This window comes from Cucumis melo, chromosome 5 (assembly GCF_025177605.1).
Source record: "Cucumis melo cultivar AY chromosome 5, USDA_Cmelo_AY_1.0, whole genome shotgun sequence".
Classification (NCBI taxonomy): Eukaryota; Viridiplantae; Streptophyta; class Magnoliopsida; order Cucurbitales; family Cucurbitaceae; genus Cucumis; species Cucumis melo.
The window spans coordinates 6,332,836-6,357,157 of NC_066861.1; the positions used below are offsets into that span (position 1 = coordinate 6,332,836).

The 24,322-nt window shown below is 34.1% G+C and overlaps 3 protein-coding genes across 3 annotated transcripts; 2 read left to right on the top strand and 1 right to left on the bottom strand.

Moving 5' to 3' along the window:
• The first annotated feature begins 4,643 nt into the window (after positions 1–4,643).
• On the top strand, positions 4,644–6,892 carry LOC103499458 (plasmodesmata-located protein 2-like). Its single transcript, XM_008462468.3, has 3 exons — positions 4,644–5,864; positions 6,201–6,314; positions 6,407–6,892. Exons 1-3 carry the CDS (start codon positions 5,090–5,092, stop codon positions 6,412–6,414), a joined length of 897 nt encoding a protein of 298 aa, XP_008460690.1. The 5' UTR covers positions 4,644–5,089; the 3' UTR covers positions 6,415–6,892.
• A 1,826-nt stretch (positions 6,893–8,718) lies between these two features.
• Positions 8,719–9,418, bottom strand: LOC103499459 (mitochondrial import receptor subunit TOM9-2-like). Its single transcript, XM_008462469.3, has one exon. The coding sequence runs from the start codon at positions 9,283–9,285 to the stop codon at positions 8,974–8,976; it is 312 nt and encodes a 103-aa protein (XP_008460691.1). The 5' UTR covers positions 9,286–9,418; the 3' UTR covers positions 8,719–8,973.
• Positions 9,419–20,416: 10,998 nt separating this feature from the next.
• On the top strand, positions 20,417–22,923 carry LOC103499460 (uncharacterized). Its single transcript, XM_008462470.3, has one exon. It carries the CDS (start codon positions 20,819–20,821, stop codon positions 22,502–22,504), a length of 1,686 nt encoding a protein of 561 aa, XP_008460692.1. The 5' UTR covers positions 20,417–20,818; the 3' UTR covers positions 22,505–22,923.
• Positions 22,924–24,322: the final 1,399 nt, after the last annotated feature.

The following is a 24,322-nucleotide window of genomic DNA, read 5'->3' on the forward strand; positions in this document are numbered from 1 at the left end:
CAACTTAAGACCAAACCAATCAAGTCAGCTCTTTAGGGAAACATGATTGGATTCTTGACTTCAAATGCACCTACTACATGACTCCCTTTAAACCTTGGTTCAACACTTATAAAAAAATTAGCGGAGATCCAGTTTACATAAAAAAAATGAGGCATGCCATATAATTGGGATTGGATCAGTTTCATTAAAATTAAAAGAAGAAACTATGAAACTCCTAAAAAATATTAGGCACATACCCCAACTCAAAAAAAAAAAAAAAAAAACCCTCTCGGAATGTTTTGACTTTCTAGTGTGTGAATATAAAGGTAAAAGAGAATGTCTTGAAGTCTTTCTGAATTCTAAAGTTGTTTTGATCGAAGAAAAGGTGAATGATTTGTTCATTGTAAGAGGGGGTTGAAATGGTTAATGGTGTCTATACAATATCTTCATAGAATTTGATTAAAGCTTACTTATGACATAAAATGTTGTCTCATATTAGTTCCAAAGGGCTTGAAGCATTGTCTAAATAGGGCCTTCTACTTAAACTTTTGTGTATTGGGAAAGACAAAAAAGCATAGTTTCACCAAAACTCAGCACACTACCAATGGAATTCTTGATCATATCTACTCAGATTTGTGGGGGCCAGCCTCAACTTCAAGCCTAAGTGGCTTAAGGAATATCTCATCCTTAACGGATGATTTTTCTAGAAATAGTTGAATTTCTTTTCTAAAACTAAAGATAAGGTTTTTGGTAAATTTAAGGAATGGAAGTTAATGATTGAAAAACAGACAACTAAGGAAATAAAATACCTTAGAACTAATAATAGTGTGGAGTTTTGTGGAGAGGATTTCAATATTTTTTGTAGGGAAAAGAGTATAACAAGACACAAAATAGTAAGACATAAACCCCAACAAAATGGAGTGGCTAAAAGGCTAAATAGAACTTTTGTGGAAAAAATAAAATGTTATTGTCTCATGATATTCTAAAAGAAAAGTTTTGGGTTGAAGCTTCTGCCTATTCAATGTAGACTTCAAATAGAAGTTCTTACATCTTCCTAGAGTTCCTAACCTCCTGGAGAGAAGTGGTCCAAACACCCACCCAATCTATGATCTTAGAGCGTTTAGATATGGGCCAGTGTTGATGAACTTTCATCACTTTTGTAGATCTAAGGATAATCTTGTGTGAACATGAGTTCTTAGTTAGCTGAGGATTAAGGTTGAGTTACATAGGTTATCAATAATCGAAATAGTCAGTTTTAATCATATAACGGTGTTATAACGTAAAAGTGACTATTTTATGGTTTGGTAGTATACAATCTCGTTGCATGGGATAGTCCCTACTTACATGTCTTTACATGAGAGTCCTGGGATCACTCTGCTTGTACCAACTACAAAGTGAGTTGCATTTATAGGGTCCTCAGAATAAGGCAACCGACCATATTTCTATACTATAGACCATTTAGACTATTACTCAAACTTGATCCACGTTTATGTCTATACATAAAATTTAAGAACTCATTCTATAGTCAAGGAACCTTATTTATTGGATTATGAGAGTTTTATTATAAGCAAACCTTTTATTCAATAACAATTTATTGAACAATACTTTAACAACAACTTTGTTGAATAATATAATAGTTTAAGATTCACAAATACATAAAACCCAATAGATCTAACTCATGTCAAATGAATTTTAAATAAAGAATTTGACATGAAAGACTTGAGTGAGTTAAAGAAGATCCTTAGGATTGACATTACAAGAGATAGAGGTCAATCTATTTTAAACATAAATTAGATAGCTTACTATAAGAAACTAATAAGAAGATTCAACCAAAGTGACGATAAACCAATCACTATTCTAATTGCTTAACATTTTAGACTCTCATAAGCAAATTCCCCTGAAGACTCAAACCTATAACAAAAACAATAGATGGAGAAAGTACCTTATGGTTCCAACTAGATCGGGTTTATTCTATTCAACTAGTCACGTGAGCAGATAAATGTCTAACCCTAGTAGAAGGCAATTGGAAGAAACCAAGTGGATTTTGAGACATGTAATTTGGTCTAACTATGCTATACTAAACTATAAGAACGAAGAAGAATCAAAATTGCAACTAGTCGACTATATTGACTTAGACTTTATAGGGGACATTGACAAGACAAGGTTCCTATTAGGTTATGTATTTTTATCTAAGGGAAACCTAATTAGTTGGAAAGCTACCCTATAACCTATAGTAGCTTTATCAATAACAAAGTCAGAATACATAACTCTAATAAAAAATATCAAAGAAGGACTATGACTCAAAGGATCGATGAATATGATCTAGGCATCAATCAAATAATAGTTAAACTATATTGTGATAATCGAAGCACCATTCATCTATCTAAGAACCTTCAATATCACAACAAGATTAAACATATTGGCGCAAAACTTCATTTTGTTAGAGACAAAATTGAAAAAGGAGAAGTTGAAGCCTTAAAGGTCCATACTTAAAAAAATGTTGTCTGACATGCTCACAAAACTAGTGTTTAACGTCAAGCTCCAAAGGTGTTTTGAGTTAGTAAGCTTTGATCTACCTAAAAAAGGGTAAACAACAATCAAATTTAAAAGACGTTTGAAGAAATATCATGTTATATTTAAGGTGGATATTTGTAAAATAGGAATACAACAACTATTTTTTAGTTATACACTTTATGTTATGAAATTAATCTTGTAGCTAACTTCTCTTTACAACCATAAAAGGAGAGTTTTAAATCAATGTTCATTAGACAAAAAATACTCAAAGATCAGAGAATGTACTTATCTTTAAAGATTATTTCTTTAAGCCGTGGAAAATCTTCTTGTGGATGTAGACATTTTATTAATTGAATCACGTAAAAGTTTTCTGTGTTATTCTCTTTTTCTTTACATGCATAAAAAAAACACCATTAATACGGTAAGAGAGTGCTTCGAGTTCGTCTAGGAGAGAAAGAAAGCAAGTATAATTTTTGGTTGAACTCACCTTTTGCACGTTTACCAAAGTATTTTTTGTTTGCGTTTTGTTTCATCCCAAAAACTTTGCTACTTGATTTATTCTTGTTTTTTCATTTCACCTACTCTCTTCTTTACTTAGACCTTCTTAGAGTGGACTTTAATTCTCTATGTTCCTTTGGGCATGAGAAAGATATCATCGAATTTAGCCTAACAATATCATTAAGAATCATGAGGTGTGAGATATAGGATTCAAGGGACACTATATTGTTACGACGATTAAGTAGATGCATGAGGTGTGAGGAGTCAATAAAAGATATTATAGGTATATATATATAAAAATGAGGGGCAAAATGAAAATGAAAAAAAAATCTATTTTGCCCTTTTTATATATGGTATGAATATACAACTATTCATTCAAATTCAAGATGTAGTTCCATACAAAAAAAATTGGTTCATTAAGTAAACTTTAGTTTAGTTTTAAAAAATGAAAATTTCCAAAATGTTACAACCTTTTGTTTGGGCATTTAAAAACCAACCTAAGGGTTAAAAGTAGCCACGGATCTTCACGACACATGCAAAACAATATAATAATATCATTTAGGTTCCAATATACATTAAAATATAACAAACAAACCCTATCAAATCTTTGGTCCCAAAAGTAAATTCATTTAATCACATGGAATTTGGCATAACATAGTACAATTGTAACAAACAATACTTAAAATAATGAAAGGACAGCTATTTAGTAAGTTGTGTTTAAAGATGTATTAAATCACTATGATCCTAGTAAGCTTTTGAATTGATTGATGCTGTAGACACTTATCTTTTCAACACATAATTTTGCAAATAATCGAGTCCTAATTGCACGAGTTACGTTGATCTTCATACAAGACTTTGAATAGTATCTCATGGTACTCATAGCTGTCTTTGATTGTAACTTTTAAATGGTTAACTCAAATGTATGTCTATCTTAATTTGGTGTATAGATGAATTCAAACAATGAAGCATAATACAATATATCAAAGATTGTCATGAAATTTGATGAATCAATTTCTATTCTAATCGAATTTCCAAGAGTTTTTGAAGTATATCTTTGCTCTCGATAGTTTGAAACAAACTCATCGCTGTTATTTTTCTTATTTTTTTTAAAGAGAACCACCAAAGGAAAAAACCAACTCAACGACAAACTCCATCCATTTGTTTAATGAAATTTGAGCTTATCATCAACTACTATCATGTTTTCTTCATGCTTCTATAAGTTATAATATAGTTGCACTTAAAACTTAATTAAAACATGCGAGGACAATCAAAATCCTTTGCATTCAAATTGGAAACACTCATGGCAAATGCTTGATGCTATTTTAATAGGTTTTCACTTACCTTAATTATTTAAGTCTCATTCGATAACTATTTGATTTTTGAAAATTAAGCACATTTTCATTTCATTGTAAAAAATTTTAACTTGTAATTTGAAAAAACAGTAAATAATAAAACAAGAAATTTAGTGATAAAATAAAGGTAAATGCACAGTTTTTGAAAACAAAAAACAAACTGATTGTTAAGTGTTAAGTTTGCTTTTCAATTATACTAAAAGAAAAAAGAACAAAACCACTTTTTCTTTAAACAAAAGAGGAAGTAAGGAAGATGGATGTGGTGTGAACTAGTGGTCAAATTTAGGAAGCAAACACTCTTGTCTTTCTCTTTCCACAATCAGATTCCCTTTGCCATTTATTACCTTCCAAAAACCACAGCTCTCTTAATCTCAAACACCCAAAATTCTGTATTTTAATTCCGCATTTTGTTCTCATTCTTCATGGAGTCCTTAAAAACTTCATTACTTTAATCCTCTCTGGTTTCACTGTTTCACCATCTCAATAAAAATGGCATTTCCCCCCACTTTTTCCCTTCTCCCCAAGTTTCAGTTTCTCACTGCTCGCACTCTCTCTCCCTTAAGTGGGGACTGAACGGCAAGAAAAAGATTCCCCTCTCTCCATCTCCACATTCAGCTTTGGAATGAAAAATGAACTAAAACCACCATTTTAAACTACCCCATTTCCAGTTTTCTTCAGATTAAACCAAAACCCATTTCTCAAATCCAACCCAATCGTCCAACGATGCATTAAAGACGAAACCCCAGATGGGTTTTCACTCCAAGACCTTCTTCTTCTTTTTCTTCTTCTTCTTTCTCGCTTGTTTGATTGAATCTGGTTCTGATTACACTACATTGGTCTACAAGGGCTGTGCTAAACAAGGATTCTCAGATCCAAATGGCGTTTACTCACAAGCTTTGGCTGCTCTGTTTGGTTCTTTAGTTTCACAATCTGCCAAAGGCTCAAAGTTCTTCAAAACCACCTCCGGCACCACCCAGACCGCCATCACCGGTCTCTTCCAATGCCGAGGGGATCTCAGCAACTCCGATTGCTATAACTGTGTAAGTAAGCTTCCTCAATTGGCTGATAGTCTTTGTGGCAGAACTATTGCTGCTAGAGTTCAGCTCTCAGGGTGTTATTTGCTGTACGAGTTTCCTGGGTTTGTTCAGATTTCAGGGTTTGAAATGTTGTATAAAACTTGTGGTGCTACGAACATTGCTGGAAGTGGGTTTGAGGAGAGGAGGGATACGGGTTTGTCTGTGTTAGAGAATGGAGTAGTGAGTGGCCATGGATTCTATACTACTAATTATCAATCTTTATATGTATTGGCACAATGTGAAGGAGATTTAGGGGATTCAGATTGTGGTGAGTGTGTGAAACATGCTGTGCAGAAAGCTCAGGTTGAATGTGGAAGCTCAATTTCAGGGCAAGTTTATTTGCACAAGTGCTTTATCAGCTATAGTTATTACCCAAATGGTGTTCCAAAGAGATCTTCCTCTCCTTCAACGTCTTCTTCTTCATCATACTCTTCATCCCCATCAGGTAAAATCCAGAAACTTCCATGAACACCCCCCCCCCCCCCCCCCCCCCCCCCCCCCCCAAACAACAAACACACACACAAAAACCAAGTACATTTAAAAATGGGGATTTGAATCTTGATTATGAATATGCTATTCCACTGATTTGATATGCAATGTCATTGAAACTACACATCTGCTTCTGGTAAACCTCAAAACCAAACACAAGTTAATGAAACATTACCTGAAGGAGCTCATCCTGTTTACTGATAAAAGAGGGGACTTTGTTTTTCTTTGAATGTCTTGTGTGGTTGATTTTTAGGAAATGTATTTTAATATGAAAGGTTACATTTGGTGTTAGGGATGGGGCAAAACACAGGAAAGACGGTGGCTGTGATATTAGGAGGGGCGGCAGGAGTGGGATTTCTTGTCATTTGCTTGCTTTTCATTAGAAATTTGAAGAAGAAACATGATGGTATGAATTAAGACATGAGTTTGGTTCAACTTTCTGTCACTTTTTATTTCCAAAACTTACATTGGTTAATTGAGTTAATCTTCTATCTGCAGATTATTGATACAGGGGGTAAGAGTGAATGTTCTTCTGTTGAGGTAAAAAACAAAATAGTCGCCTTTTACTTTGTTTTATAAAAAGAATGGGTTCATGTGGGGGGTGGGATTTTTTTGGGTTGACAAAGACTGTTCTTAGCAATGGGGTCAGAAATTTTTTATGAGAAGAAGAGAAGGAACGAATGCATGGAAGGAAGGGGAAGGTATTTTTCTTCACAAAAGTGAAGGATACAAAATAGAAGAAGGAAGAAAGAGAAATCAAAACTGAAGGAAAAGAGAAGAATGTGGGGATGATCGGGTTTTTTTTTTTTTTTTTTTTTTTTTTTTTTTTTTGTCTTGGTGTAGAAATGAAGCAAATGATCCTTTGATTTTGTTATGTTATTATTATTTTTTATAAATTATAAAAAAATATATTATTATTTATGGCTTTCTCTTAGGCCATGTGGGTGTTTGTCTCTTTTTCTCTCCATCTCCAGACTCTGGTTCCTCCTTATAACCCCCAGATCTTTATATATGCTTTTTAGAAAAGCTGCATTCTTGAAGATTACAAAATCCCACCATTTAGTTTTTTTTTTTTTTTTCTATTGCTATTTTAATTTTAAAATTTTATGAAAAAACTTTGAAAAAATTTCATTATTGGATCTTATCAACATATGGTTTCAGTCAAATTAACCAGGGCTTTCTCTTAGTTCAAAAATTATTTTAGATAAACTGAATTCTAAATTTATCCTATATTATTCTAAAACTGATGGAAGTTGTACTCTCAACGTTTGAAAAATATTTTAACCAGCTGATTACATCCACCTGAGGAAAAAACACACAATGGAAAAAAAAAATTCTCGATGAAAATTAAGTAGATTGTTAAGTGAAAATAAATGATTTATAATTGTCAAATAAGTTACCGAGTGGTATCAGCATAACTACCTTGGTGAGAAGTTTAATCTCTCACTGATTTACAGTCATGGCTACTCAATGTATGATACTATTTATAGATATCAATAAAAAGAAAACTAATCTCCTCCTCACCACTCCAGGAGATGCTATTTAAATTCTTATGTGGCCTATTTCTATTATATTAGATAAACAAGGTAAATACTTTTCATAAAGAAAGCAGGAACATTGAGGGTCTTTCCTGTTTGGTTCTAATACACGTATAATTTTTTCTTATGCTTCGGATACTTCAGAATACATTGGACGTTCCTCAATACTACTACAAATATTCTGCTAAAACCACCATTTCAAACACATTTTCAAACACAATCATAAGTTCAAAGTTGAAAATAAAAGAAAGTCCTATAATCTTTTTGAGAAATCAGAGATATTCTTAGAAGAAACAAATATCTTCAAAGCATTAAAACACATGAAACCAAATAAAATCCAATCCAATGCAGCCACCTCAAAAGTGCATACTACCTCAAACTCGAAGGCTCATTGGACTTGACCAAAGTTCTACATTTCTGCACAATCTTCAAAACAGAGGCAATAGAATAGAGGGTTGCAGATAAACTAGATTACCACAATAAAGGAGACCAGAGATTGCATAGAGTAGGAAGAAAGGGAAAAAAAAGCTCAACAACATAATTCTGCTAGAACAAAATGGTTTTACTGTTCAATGTTCAGTCAGCGAGGCAGTAACCATTTATGGATTGTCAGAGTTGAACAAATAAATAGGGTCCCATCTCATGTTCAGACCAATTCAGAGATGCCATAATTTCAGAAAGTCAATGTTGTTTGAATTTGAGTTTCAATTTAAAAAGTTTCCAGATAAAACAACAAAATCGTATACAGAAAGTAGCCTCCAACTTTTCCATGTGAGAACTGATAAGCATATTAAGCAATGAAAGTGACAATTAAAACTAAGAATGAAAGAAAGAGAAACAAATAGGAACGATTGGTTGCAGAGAACACAGATAGGAGATAAATCAAAAGGGTGTTGACTCCACATTCAATCAGCCAAATGAACATTCTTTTGTTGGCCATGACACATTCAATCGTGAAGATCGTAGCATTAACTGAGAAATCAGCAAAATAGGTAATTGCCCTCATAAATGCAGTTCATTAGGAAAGGGAAAGTATAACTTTAAATATCAAATGATTAAGCATATGAAATTAAGAGCATTAGGACATTATAAACAGCACAATGGCCAATCTATCTGTAGCTCATGAAAGACTATTAACAAAGCTAAACAATCAATTTGTAGAGCTTGGACTTTTAACAATTTTAATTTTCTACTTATTTCTGGGGGTCCAACGATTTCTCACAAAAAGGAAACAAACAAAAAAAAGTTTACAACAGCAATCAAGAGTCCTCCTGAGAAGAAGAAAATTTCAATTGACTCCGAATCAGTTCATATAACTTCGCAACACAACTCTAACTCTCTAAAGGCTCAATTTCTAAACTAGAGCAATATCGCATTTGACTTAATCGGTAGTCACAAACAAAGGAACAGAGGTACGGCATTGTACGCCATTGACATTCCAAAATCAAATTCTATCCAAAATCCATAAAACCCTAAACAGCAACAACATCATCGAGTAGCCTTAACCTGAACCCATCATCAAGGAAATCATTTAGAACCAGCGGTGGCTGGAGTACCAAGTAGACTCGCCTGCTGCATCTCGAGCTCATTGAACTGCTGTTCACGATCCATCTCAATGATGAGTGGCACCACCAAAATGAGAAAAGTTGTGCCAGCAATCCATGCAGCTTTGCCGGTGCTGCGGAGGAGTTTTTTGGAAACGAAGGCAGCGTCAGAAGCTGTGCTCTTTGCTCGCCGGACGATTTGGGAATCGGAGACGGAACGAGAAACCCTAGACAGGATGCCTAAATTGTCGTCGCCATTAGTGATAGAAGGCCGCTTATTACCACGAGACGCCATGGAAGGATAGAGAAGTGGAATTTGAAGGATTGAAATGAAGAATCGAAGGGATCTAATGGATTTCTTTCTCAAAAGAGGGAGCTGAAAAATTGAAATGTAAAAGATTTTTAGAAAATGAAATTTAGGGTTTGGGATATCTGAAAATTTGGGGGAAATTTATTAGTTTTTATGTCATTTGGATCTTGAAATCAAACAGAGTCCCAAGAAGCCCAATTTCAAGGCCCATTACCATTTCATTTATTTACTTATTATAATTATTTTGTGGATACACAAATGGTTTAATAAGTGGAGAAGAATTTTGTCGTTACCATAAGTTAATTGATTGTGTAAAGTTGAAATTAAATTATTGAATAATATAATGGATTTTGTAGTACAAATTAATAGCATTTGAAGTGTGTAACATTTTCTATAAATTCTTATGCATTCTATTATATTTTGGGTCTGATTTTTGTAATTATCTTTAAAATTGATGATTAATAATTAAAACAAAGTATCTAGTCGTGAAAATTATAACTTACATATCTTTATAGAATAGTTTTACGAGAGTAGACATCTCATGATTTAATTTCAAGATATGATTAGCTAAGTTAACCACAGTTTTTCTTTAGTATAATAATCAGGGGTTTGAGGAATTTGAATCTCTCATCTGTAAAATGACACAATTTGGTCTCTAATTTTTTTTAAATTTCTCAAGTTTACGTCATCCACATGTTTGTTAAAAACTTAGAAATAATGAAAATAATTGTGCAAGTGTGAAACTATATGAAGGATTCTAGCGAGTCAAATAAAATAAGTGTCAATATAAATAAATCTAACATAATCGGCTTAAGTTTTTCAGTTGAATAATTTAATAGTCTCTTGTAGTGTTGTTCAAAAACTCGATCAACTCAAACTTATGATTTGTGAATGTTAAATTATTTTATTGTTCAGTAAAATTGTTATTTTGAGGTATTGTTCTATTAAATAAGGGTATGTTTGGAGGAAGGAAAGAGTTATGGGAGAAAAGGATTATGATAATCCTAGTGTTACGATAATATGTGTTTGGGGGAATGAATATGAAAGGTAGTGTTATAATAATGTCTACTTGGGGAAGGATTATGATAGTAATATTATAATAATATATGTTTAAGGGAAGAATTATTATTATAGTATTATTATAATATGTGTTTGGGACGGAAAGATTATATTGGAAAAGTAAAAGATATAAATGACTTTCTCATTTTATTTATGGTGCATTCAATGGTATTTATACACATATGAGAAAGAGAGATAATTAGTTACAATATGGGGCAGTTATCAAAACTGATTAACAATATAAAACAGAATGTAACTATTTAATACTCCCCCTCAAGATGGGGCAAATATGTCTTCGACGCCCATCTTGCCTATTAATGGAAACAAGATGCTTGCTGGAAGAGGCTTCGTAAACACATCTGCAAGCTGATTGGAAGATCTAACTGGTAACAGCTTGATGGATCCATCTGTTATTCTATCTCGAACAAAATGACAGTCTAGTTCGATATGTTTGGTTCTTTCATGAAACATGGGATTATTTGCAATGTAGATGGTGGCTTGATTGTCACAAAAAAGGAGGGCTGGAGATGGAGCATTAATTTGTAGTTCATTAAGAAGGCTACGAAGCCATATAACTTCACATGTAGTGACAGCTAGAGCCCGATATTTGACTTCTGCAGATGATTTTTGCTACTCTTTGTTGCTTCTTTGATTTCCAAGAAACAAGAGAGTTTCCAAGGAAAACACAGAATCCTGTGACTGAGCGACGGGTGTCTAGGCAGGAGCCCCAATCTGCATCAGCGAAAGCATTTATTGAAAAGTCTTGAACTTTAGGTAGCATGATGCCTTTTCCTGGGGACCCTTTGAGATATTTGATTAGGTGGTTGGCTGCATTCATGTGATTTATTATTGGTTTAGCCATAAATTGGCTTAATTTGTGTACTGCAAAGGTTATGTCGGGTCATGATATGGTTAAGTAAAGCAGTCGATTAATAAGACGTCTATATGGAGTGGCATCATGGAGAATGTCTTTATCAGAGGCATTCAATTTTATTGTTGGATCCATGGGGACAAACGTTGGTTTTGCACCAAGAAGGCTTGTATCTTCAATAAGTTGAAGAGTATAATGTCTCTGTGAGAGAAAAAGGCCGGATGAGTTTCTTGCCAATTCAAGGCCAAGAAAAATTTTAAAGGCCCCAAGTCTTTCAAGAGGAACTTTTGGTTAAGCACTCTTTTTAATTCTTGTATGTGAAGTGCATTTGCACCGGTGATGATGATGTCATCTACATAAACAAGAAGAGCTATGAATGAGTCATTTTTGCCTCTGATGAATAGAAAGTAGTCAGCTTTTGACTGTTGGAATCCCAGAGAAACTAGAAAAGTTAAGAATTTTGTAAACCATTGCCTTGAGGCTTGTTTTAATCCATAGATGGATTTGTGGAGTCTGCATACAAATTTCTCCCCCTGAATCTCATATTGCGGCTTATAGCCTAATGGTAGGTCCATATAGACCTCTTCAAATAGTTCCCCATGTAAGAAGGCGTTGTTTACATCAAGTTGGACTAAGGGCCATTCTTTTGAGACAGCTATGGTTAGTAAGGTTTTAACAGTGACCATCTTGGCAACAGGTGAGAAGGTTTCAAAGTAGTCAAGACCTTCTTGTTGAGTATATCCTTTTGCCACAAGACGGGCTTTATATCTTTCAATGGACCCATCAACTTTATGTTTGATCTTGTAGACCCAACGACAACCAATGGAGTTTTTGCCTTTAGGTAAGGGAACAATGCTCCATGTTTGGTTTGTTTCCATAGCTTCCAATTCTGCTTTCATGGCCTCACGCCATTCTTGGGATATTACTGCTTCATGGTAAAAACTTGGTTCTTTTTTAGTGGAGACCTGAAGGATAGAGTATTTATATGTGGGGGATAAGGCTTGGTATGACAAATATTGGTTTATGGGATATTTGGTGGATTTTTGGGTAGTTGGGGATTGTGTGGTAAGTAAGCTGCAATGATATGCTTGTAGGTAGGAGGGGGGTTTGGTTATTCTTGTAGATTTTCTGATGGTGGTTTCTTCATTGGCATTGGGTTGTCTATCTTGTTGAGATATAGTAGTTTCATTGATGTCACTGTTTCTAGCCATATTTTCATCGTTCATCGGCTGTTGATTTTCAGAATCATTAGATTCAATATTACTATTACTAGGGTCTTCATCTCTTGTAGGTGTGGTATTGGTTTGTAGGGTTGGGGGTGGGATTAGTGTGGTATGTGAATGTAAGTTACATTCATGGAAAGGTTTGGGTAGTGAGAAGCCCGGTAGGGGATCAATGGATATTTGGTTTTTGGGGATGTTATGAAAGGGAAAAGTGGTTTCATGGAAGATTACATCTCTTGAGATGAAGACCTTTTTGTGTTCAATGTCATATAATTTGTAGGCTTTCATGCCTTGGGGATAGCCAATGAAGACAGAAGGAATAGCTCTGATTTAGAATTTGGAACGGTTGTAAGGTAGTGATGATGCATAGCATAGGGAGCCAAAAACTTTTAATGAGTTGTAGTCAGGGATGGTGTTGTTTAATTTCTGGAATGGGGATTTCCATTGTAGTAACTTGGATGGGGTTCTGTTAATCAAGTAAATAGCAGTGAGGATGCAGTCTCCCCAAAAATTTAGGGGAACTTGAGACTGAAAATAGAGAGCACGGGCTGTGTTCAAAATATGTTGATGTTTTCTTTCAACAACAGAATTCTGCTGTGGGCATTGAACACATGAGTATTGGTGTATCACTCCTTTTTGTTCAAAAAAGGTGGTAAATTTGAGTTCAGGAGCATTGTCAGATCTCACTTGCTTGATTGCTTTGCCATATTGGGTCTCTATGAGTTTGAAAAACTGTGGTATGATGGAGATAACGTCAGATTTGAGTTTGAGCATGAAGACCCAAGTGTAACGAGTGGCATCATCAACAATGGTAAGAAAATAAGAATATCCAGAATATGTTTCTGTTGAGAAAGGTCCCCAAATATCTACATAAATTAGATCAAAAGCATTTGAAGACAAATGGTTATTAGAAGTAAAGGAAAGCTTTCTTTGTTTCGCCAGCGGACAAATAGTACAATGAGCCATTTTGTCTACTGTAGATGGTTTTAAAAACAAAGGAATTTGTAAAGAGTTTAAGGTCTCAGTAGAGGGATGACCTATCCGTTGGTGCCATAGGGATGCTTTATTTGTAGTGACAGCACAAATGGACGGAAAATATGTGGGTTGGTCAAGGATGTATAGTCCTTGGAAGAGTTTAGCACTGCCAATCTTCTTCGAAGTGTACTTGTCCTGAATGATACAAATGTCAGTGAAGAATTGAACAGAGAGTGATGACTTCTTTGTAATTGCACTTACAGAAAGTAAGTTGAAGGTGAAGTCAGGCATATAAAGGACATCTTTCAAAATAAGTGTATCAGATAGTTTTACAGTACCAATGTTCTAGACTTGATAAGTATTTTTATTTGGCAAGCTAATAGAAGCAGAGCATGGTTTAATGTCGGTGAGAAATTCTTTAGAACAGCATATATGAGTGGATGCTCCAGAATCAATAATCCAGTATGAATTAGAGAGAGTACGTGCTATGTGATTGGTGGAATTATTTGATGAAGCAGTAAGTTGAGATTGAAGTTGGTTGAGAAGATTTGGGCATTGTAACAAGGCTTCTGTTGGATTTGTGACGCTGTTCAAGCTTATAGAAGCGTTACTGGTTTGAGATGTGACTAAATTTGTGCTATTGTTCGATATTTTTCTGGAGTTACTACTGTTGGTTCTCTGATGTTTTGTTTTATATCCAGGGGATATCCATGCACCTTGTAGCATCTATCAACAGTGTGTCCTGGGATATTACAGTGGGTACAAATAGGTCTGTCTTTGCGTTGCTTGTGTGCAGAATTGTTTTTAGGGTTATTTGAGGATGCAGCAAGGGCAATGGTTGGAGTATTGATAGCAGGAGAGAAAGAACTGATAGCTCGTTGTTGTTCTTCTTGAAGTAGAAGGGAAAAAGCTCGAGAGATAGATGGAATGGGTTCCATGAGGAGTAGTTGGGTGCGGGTTTGGGCATATGAATCATTCAGTCCCATGAGAAAATCCATGAGATATTCAGTTTGAAGAAAATTTGCAACTTCTTGATTTTCTCCGCAACGACAGCTTCCACAGGTGCAGGCAGGTCTGTATGAGTTTAATTCATCAATCAAGGTTTTAAATTTGGTGAAATACATGCTTACCGATTCTTGATTATGAGAAAGTATTGCAAGTGATCTCTTTAGGTGAAAAATGCGAGGGGCATTCTTCCGTTGGAAACGTTCTTTGAGGTCAAGCCAAATACTTCTTGCTGAATCTGCAAAGAGAATACTGGTTGAGATTGGTTTGGATACTGAATTCAAGATCCAAGAGATGACAATGTTGTTGTTTCTGATCCACGAAGGGAGGAGATCGTCATTTGGTCGGGGAAGGGTACCATCAATAAAACCGAGTTTATTTTTGACCGATAATCCGATGATCATCGCGCGCTCCACGAAACGTAATTTTCTTTTGTTAATGGCTCAGTAACTAGTATTAAACTAGTGTTGTCATTATGGTGTAGGTAATAAGGATTGATGTATCCTTGATTTGGGTTTTGATGGCCATCAGAAGTTGGAGGAGAGTTTTCTTGAGTCTGAGACGCGGTAGAAGGATTTGGATTGGGAGTTTGGGAGTGGTCGGCCATGAGAGTGTAGTAGAGGAAAATGGTTGGGAGATGGAATGGATCGGGGAAGAAGAAGAGAAAAATTAATGGGGAGATGGGATGGGTCTGTGAAGAAAAGGAAAAAAAATTAATGAGGGGATGGGATGGGTCTGTGAAGAAAAGAAAAAAAATTAATAAGGGGATGGGATGGGTCTGTGAAGAAAAGGAAAAAAATTAATGAGGGGGGATGGGATAAAACGGTGAAGAAAAAGAGAGTTAATGGGAGAATTAATTGGGGGTGGGAAAAAAAGGAAAGAGAAAGAAGGGGTTAATTTCAACTGATACCATATTGGAAAAGTAAAAGATATAAATGACTTTCTCATTTTATTTGTGGTGCATTCAATGGTATTTATACACATATGAGAAAGAGAGATAATTAGTTACAATAAGGGGCAGTTATCAAAACTGATTAACAATATAAAACAGAATGTAACTGTTTAATAGGTTATGATTGTAGTTTTATTATAATATGTGTTTGGAGAAGGGTTATGAGTATATATTATGATAATATGCGTTTGGGGGAGGATTACATTAATGGATTTATGATAATTTTTTTTAAAAAAATAAAGAATATTAATTTATGTATTTAAAAAATACCATATAATTATTTTTTGCAAATAAACAATATTAATATATGTAATTATAATAAACCATATTTTTTTAAAAAAAAAAAGACGTTTTCAAATATTTTTCTTACATACCCCAAGATTAGCCATTTTTTTTTGTAAATCGTTATGTTGAGGCCCATTTATTATTATTATTATTATTTTATGTTCTATCGTGCACAATTAACACGTTAATCCGTTAGCACATTGAAATAATTTTTTTTATGTGAATGCAAATGGGAAATAGTGGTTCACTACAACTTGTCGTTAACATGCTATAAAAAAACAGTACATACCTATGATACGATAACAATACGATAGCATTACATACGATAGTGAAATTTGTCTACATACCATAACTGCTTGACTACAAACTAAAGAAATGCGGAATAACAGTACATAAGATAAAAAAATAAAAACAGTAAAGTATACGGACAATAAAGCATATTGAAAAGACACCGAAACATATCGAAAGCCCAGTGGTCACGGGTTTTCTTGGAGAATCATGTTGCAGTACGGGAACTTCATTTCGTCGGGTACATCAAGGAAAGGTTTCATATCGTCCACGTTACACATTAGTATATGCATTAAGCGACACCTATCCATTAATGTCAGCTCGAGGATGACCTATAACTGTCAGACAACCTCTTGTCGTGTTGTGCTTGCATCTTGATGTTGTAAGACGGGCGAGTCAGTAATGCGATTAAGTTGTTCATTGTCGTACTCAATGGCAATGCGAATTACGTTCCCACTGTCTACAAACGGTCCTCCCCATTTTTGCTTAGACCCACTAGAAACATGCCTACCATCACTTGCCCGAGCGACTCTTGTTTCCATTACTTTGTCAAGCGACATGTCTAGTCCTTGACTGTACATTGTCTGGAACTCTATACCGTACGCAGCAACAACGACAAATCCCTCGTACCCAAAAGGATCATTAGACCCCACGTCGCCAAAAGTCTTCGCTCAGCCTCTCGTCGCCCGATCTTTGCCAAAGACGTATGAAAGTTCTTTTATAGTGGGGAAACGATTTTTTAAGGAGGTCTTTCGCTGCTAGATGACTCTGTTCAAGTACAATAAAAATTGTTAGTACTATTTTTGCTTATACTACAATAACAATTCACATAAGTAATAACGCACTTTCATCCAATCGTCGAACATTTCCTTCTCTGCGACGATGCACTTCTATTCATCGTTCCACCTGAAGCCACTGTAGGATGACCCACTCATCTCTGCTAGCGCATGGAACGTTCTCTTCAGTAATTTTATCCGGCTATCGTTAGTTGTAGCATGGACAACACAACCTGGGATCTTAAAGGTCTCGTTATCAGACCTCCAATCACCAGCATTAACTAACTCGACGAAGGTTGTCTTTTCCTCTTTGGTCCAACTGTGCTTAGGGGCAATCTTAATGCAGTTAATTTATCCTTCACCCTATTATTAATTTTAGATTATAAATTTGTATGAGTTGGATTGGGTTTAAATAAATGAAAATCTTATGGTTAAGTTGATTCATGGGTTTACCTAAAATAACTAAACCCAACCTGAACCAACCTGAACTTAATATTAATTTTTAAAGTATACCTTCTACTCATGATATATTCACATATGCATTTATTTATGAAAAAAATATTAAAAATATAGCAAAATATTACATTCTATATGTGATAGACCACACAAATCGAAGATAAATTACTATTTATGTCTATCATGATTAGATAAAATATCTACCATGATCACATATACATATAATAGTCTATCTTGATTTATTATAATCCAACATAGATAGATTCTGATATTTTACTATATTTTATAAATATTTTTGTTCATTTTGCTATATTTTAAATTACCCTATATTTATTTTAAATTTAATTATTATTATTTTGGATAATATATTCTTCACCAACTCCTAAAAATAATCTTTTAGCACTCTGGAAAGCAAAATTGTAATCTTAATTCAATATCTGAAAATAATTAAATAGAGTTGTTAAATAATAAAATTTGAACCAACTACGAGTTATCACAAATTAAGTTATCACAAATTAATTACAAAAGTACAAATAATTGAATTTGAGACTAATAGGTGGTTGATATGTATCCCAAATCGAAATTAAAGATAAAAATTGGCAAATCTTAATGATCCCAGGTTTTTTTGTTGTGATTGTTGGACTAAGTTAATTATTTTGGTTCAACTAAACATTAAGTTTCAGACTAAGATTCATTTGAGCCTAAAAATAGGCTTATTTTAACCCATAAGTCAAATAGGATAGAATCCAACTAGTTGATGTAAGGGTTAGGTTTATGAACCAACCAAACACAAATCCACAAAACACACTAAAAAACTATGTACACAAAGAGCTTTTTTATTTGATGATATAAATTTTGCGCTCTAGAGTGCCTAGAGGGATTCTCCCAACAACATGAACACTCATTGAAGATACAAGTCTCCCTGATATAAAAATCTTTTCAAGACTTCAACTTCAAGAACGTTACACACTCTGCTTCCTCAAACAAGAGTATATGTTCAACCGAGTGAATTAGAGGATCAAACACAAGAAAGCGAAGTACTACATCAAATATATATCAACGACACACAAGTTCAATTTCATGAAAACACGTTTCTCCAAAAATCTCGTTTGAATAAAATTTTTTACAATTTTGCTTATTTTAGAATGAATTATAAATAAATAATTTGAGTAACCCAAACCAATCTAATCCACCCATCCAAATTATATATTTCATGATTGGGTTGGGTTGGGTTCATTTTTTACTAAGATTTGTTTGGGTTGAATAAATTTACAATCCAAATTAGAGTTAGGTTGAAAAATGTTTCAACCCAACCTAACCCAACCCAAAACACCTAAGGGGACGTTTGGAGCGTAGTGTAGGTTATTATAATCCATGTATTGGGTGCAGATTATTATAATCTGAGTTATTATAATTTGTGTTAGGGGTGCAAAGTATTATAGTGTGTGTTTAAGATGCAGATTATTATAGTCTGTGTTATATCATGTTTATTTTTTTCACTATTATTTTTTGGCATACATATATTAGGTACATGAAATATCAGTTTTTTGAAAACATGGATTGAAGTGTAGCTTCCACTAATTTATACAAACTAGTTTATTACTAATAGGAATTCATGTCTTCCAGAATTTTATATTATAACATATTTTATAGAAATTGATAAGTGATTTAATTAAATCTTGTGAATTAGATTGTTCATTTAATAAATTTAACTACAATCTTCATATATAACTAATAAAAAGTTTAACAAGTAGATAAAATAATTTTGCATGGAAAAAAAAGCATAAAAAAGTGTATTTTAAAAAATATCATTATTATTAAACTAAAAGTATATTTGGAATGGCTTAGAAAAAAGTTTTTCAAATTCATTTTTATTTAAACACTTTTGATAAAAACTTCTTAAAATAAAAGCACTTTTTAAAGGTATTTGTATATACAAGTTTCTTTTGTTTGTTATATATACTAAAAAAATACCTAAAAATTTTCAAGATTGATTAGTGGAGATGAGTGAAGATGGTTGCTGGAATTGGTTGTCGAAAGTTCGATGGAAGAGTCACCGGAGGTGGTGGTCGAAGATTGGCCGAACACGATCATCGTTGTCTAAACCCTAAAAATGTGTTATTAAAATTTTTTAAGGTTGATTGATAGCGATGGTTGTCGGAGTTGGTTGTTGGAAGTTCGCCGATGGAGTCACTAGAGGTGGTGGTCGAAGATTGATAGACGACGATTGAAGATTAGCCTAAACCCTAAAAATTTTAATAAATGTCTTTATATTAAAAGTTTTCAAGGTTGATCGGTGGCAACTGAATGTTGGTTGACGATAGTCGCCGAAGTTGGTTGTCGAAAGTTTGCTAGTGGAGTCACCAGAGGTGGTGGTCGAAAATTGACCAGAGATGATCAAAGGAGGTGGTGTCTGAAAGTTGGTTGATGAACTTTCCAACTCTTGGAACAAATACCCTTAGGGTTAAAGAATAGTAATGGTACGTTAGTTATTTTAAATCCTAATCCTAATTCTCAACTAAAACTAGACCTTACTCCAAACAAGGAGTGGACTATTACCTCAACTAAAATTTCTTTCAAGTTTTTTTAAAATTTGGGAAGAATTTCGGGGTCGATCTTGGCGAGATTAACCTTGAGAAAAACAAAATTTTTAGTGGTCCTGAAATGCACTTGTTCGAGATAATGAAACAATGTGTAGTAGGGAGTGGAACATAATAAGGTAGAGGTTTAATTTGAACCTAAAATAAGAGGACAGTCAAATAACTCTATTTTCCTCTTGCTTAATCTATATCCCAAATGGATTAATCTATATCCCAAATGGAGGGTGGACTATTAAACTTCATATGTTCCACAAAAGGAAAAACATTGTAGTCTATACGGACACATAATTTCTGTTTTAAATTATAAGTTAATTATAGAAAAACTAAACCAAAAGTATTGATTTAGATGTCTTATTACACATCAACATTTTACCCCAGATAAAAAATAAAAATAAAAAATAAAAACAGGAATATCTTTGAACAAACAAAATCCAACTCACCCATATGGATATATCATAGATTGTTCTAACACCAACTAAACTCCATTTGAGGGTGTAAATAATAATAAAAAAAAAGTTGTGGTTATGGTGTACCCATTGTTGTAATAAAAGATATTGTCCAGCATAAGTAAAAGGGTAAAGAAGATGATAGAGGCCTTCACTGTCACTCTGTGCTGTAAATATATTATATATTTTTTAAAAATGAGAAATACAACCCCAAAGCCAATGAGAAGACGCCACCTAAGACTATAGAAACAACCCCATAATTAAATATAGTTAATTCTCTGTTTGGAGGAAAAACCACCATTGAGAAAAATTCTTAAAAAACTCAAAAATAAAAACTTTGTCTCTTAACCGATCAAACAAACCAAATCCTCCATTCCTTCCGCCTCTCCTCCCTTTTTTCTTTCCTACCCTCAAATTTTCCCCAACAATCAAAAAAACCCAATTCACAAAAATTCAAAGTGTCTCTGTTTTTCCTTCTCCCTTAAATGCCTTACCTTCCTCCCTCCTCCCCCTCGCCGGCTCGCTTCCGGCGGTCCCACCACCTCTAATCACTTTTCCTCTTCACCCCTTTTTCAAAATACCATGTCTATTTTGAACCCTTTTCAGCTTTTAGAGCTTAATGTTATCTCTGCTCAGGATTTAGCTCCGGTTTCTCGTTCTATGAGAACTTACGCCGTTGCTTGGGTTCATCCTGATCGGAAACTCTCTACTCGTGTTGATACTCATGGCCATAATAACCCTACTTGGAATGACAAGTTTGTGTTTCGTGTAGATGATGAATTCTTGCATTCCGATACCTCCGCGGTCATGATTGAGATCTATGCTCTCCATTGGTTTAAAGACATTCATGTTGGGACGGTTAGGATTCTTGTTGGGAATCTCATCCCTACTCCGCCCCGGCTTCATCAATTTAGTCAACAACCACAAGTCGGGATGCGATTTGTGGCTTTACAGGTACGGCGGCCGTCGGGTAGACCGCAGGGTATTTTGAATATTGGGGTTGCTCTGCTTCATAGCTCGATGAGGAGTATGCCATTGTATTCCCAGTTGAGTACTTCAGCCATTGGGTACCGTAATCTCATGGGGGAGGAGGACCCATTTGCTACTCATCATAGTACTAACAATAATCAAAGCCATGGAACTCCCACCGTTCTTACTCGCCCGGAGATGCGGCGGTCGAAGAGTGATACGAGTTCTATGATAGGATCAGAGCTTCGAGGGTCGGAAATGATGGGAAAAGGATTGAAATCGAAAGCGAGTTCGATGGTGAATGGGTCGGAGGTTTCGAAGCAAAAGAAAAAGGGAAGATCCAAAGCTAGTTCGATGATTAGTGGGTCGGTTGTGATTAAAAGGAAAGGAAAAACGAGGAAGGCGAGTTCGATGATTAGTGGGTCGGGGATTGAAGAAGGTTGTACTGTTAAAAATGGAAAGAATGGAAAATCTAGCCCTCTAATTGTTGGGAAGAAGGATAAAGTTGATCAATCCAGCATTTTAAGTGGCTCTGAAGTTTACCCAATTGAGCCACCGTCGAACAAAAAGGAAAAACCAGTACAAAAAGTCGATTCCAGTGAAGAATCCTTCAATTCTCAGCCATATAAGAAGCCTCTTCATGATAAAACCAATACGAAACATGAGGTGGCCGATTCGCCGAGAGGAAAACTGGGTCAAGAAACACCCAATTCGAGGTTTGATAAAATGCCATACGCTACGCCACTCAGAACTCCACAGAGGCTAGCCGGCGGCGGTACTGCTAGAGCAACTCCAATGCACGATAAATTTGCGACACCGAGAAGATCTACGCCATTGCAGGGAAAATCATCTTACACGAAATACAACGAATTCACTTATACAACACCAAGGAAATCGTTTCTGGGTGGCGCGGTTTTGACCGAATCGGAGCTCGGTCCGTCGCCGTCGGAGGTAGCAGCACAAATGGCAAAACAGAAAATCGACGATGGCAATGAAAGCTCGATTGTTGGTGGGTTGAGTCTGAACGACAGCGTCGAGGGTTTACAGTCAAAGCTGGAGCGGTGGCGAACCGAGCTTCCGCCAGTTTATGATCGCGGCGAGTTATCTAGCTTTCCATCTAGTGAAACCCGACAACACAACCGCCGTCACAGTGACGGAGGCGGTTTATTTTCCTGTTTCAGCAACATTTGCGGGTGCGAATGCTCCATCGTGTGCGGTGGATCGCCAAAGGCAACGAAGAAATCCTCGAGCGGTCGTGTCGTTCGGAGCCCGTCGGTCGACCAAGTGAGTTTCATGTAAAAACGTGAAGAAGAGAAATACTTTCGGGTCGGGTTGGACCCACCGAACCGAAGAGAAGTAAAGGAAAGCAAACCAAACGGTTTTGACATCTTAAAAGACAAGTTTGACCCCTAACAGGATAAGAGGAAACACAATCTAGAGAGACAGCCACCCAATGTCAGTCATGTCAATCTACCATATCTCATTCTTTCTCTACATTTGTTTTGGATTTTTCCTTTTTTTTTTTTTTTTTTTTTTTAATCCTTAAATTTCTAATAATTCTTTATATATCTATTTATAAAAAAAAAAAAAAAAAACTTTAAATCTGAAACAAAAGGGAAAGGAAATTTTTACTTCATTTTCTATAAATGTAATTGGATTGATTTGTGAAATATTCTTTTGTTTATTCTTAATAGAACCCTCAGTTTGTTCTTGTCTCTCATTATCTCTTCAATTATCATTCTATATGTTATATTGGTGGTTTATTTGTGTATTAAAAGTTTGTTATTCTTCTATGATAAAAGTAAATAATTTAATTACTTGTCTGGGTGTATGTAAATTTGGAAATCCTATTGATGGATTTTCAAAGTTATTGTAATGTTGTATTTAGAAATAATATAAAATGCTAAAAAATTGTCTATGTTAAAAAAAAATGTCAAGATATTATTATTTCAATTTTGTTCCTATTATTTAAATTTCATGCTAAGAATTTTACGTGTATCATACAAGTTTCTTGTACAACAAGTATAATCAACCATTGAAAATTTTTAAATTTTACATAAACGATCTATACATCTATTGATAATATTTGTTGATTGATCTAAAAAAGAACTTAACAAACTTATTAGGATGGAAATCATATTTATGTAATAAACTTGAATTTGGTTTTTATAAATTTTAATATTATGAAATTTAGAGGAGAAATTGAATAAGAGAGATTTGGTTCTTTCAAATTTCTAAAAAGTTGGCAAAAAGACATCATTTTTCTTAGATTACCTGATTTAGAAGGATTATCCAATATTATTTTAAATGCCAAATTATATATATATAAAGAATAGTTCATGAAATGTTTCTAAAAGTTTTAAAAATTTAAAATAAATGTTATTACTAGTTCAAAAATACAAAAAAATAGGTGTTCTGTGTCAAAAATATTTCTAAACTTTTAAATGTTCAGAAGATATCATCGACTTAATTCTTTTCTTAAAAAGATTAGCATTACTGTTATATGAACAAAAGAATGTTAATACCGCTTTGCCTCTCTATTTTTCATCCTTTTCTCACATTTTTCTTTAATACTCTTTTACTCCCTTTTTCGTTAACTAATGACGCTTATTTATCTAAAATAAACAAATAAGTAAAATTATACTTTAATTAAAACATTTGAAGTATAAGAATAAAGATAATAAATAAAAAACAAAAGGATTTTAAGACTTAAATATTTTAACGAAATTGTAGTGTTAATAGCCAAATACTTTTTTTGTTTTACTATTTATCGATTTATTATGTTGTATGATGATACTTTAATTTTGAAATTTTGTGAAATTTTATGTTTAACTTAAAATTTTGGTTTTTATTTTAGTTGTTGAGAAAATTGGTGTAAGCTAACAATTGTAAGATTACGAGAGATAAAAGAATATCTATATGAAAATGAGTATTTCCTTATAATTTATTTTAAAATCGGTTCTTCTCGAGCTTTAAGAAAACTTCAAATATATATATATATATATAATCACTACATTAAAGGTAGGAACAATTATTTTTATTTCATTTTAAAAGTTTTAGTTATTTTTGTTACGATAGATTAACGATTTCTGTTTAAATACTAATGGTGGAGCTACT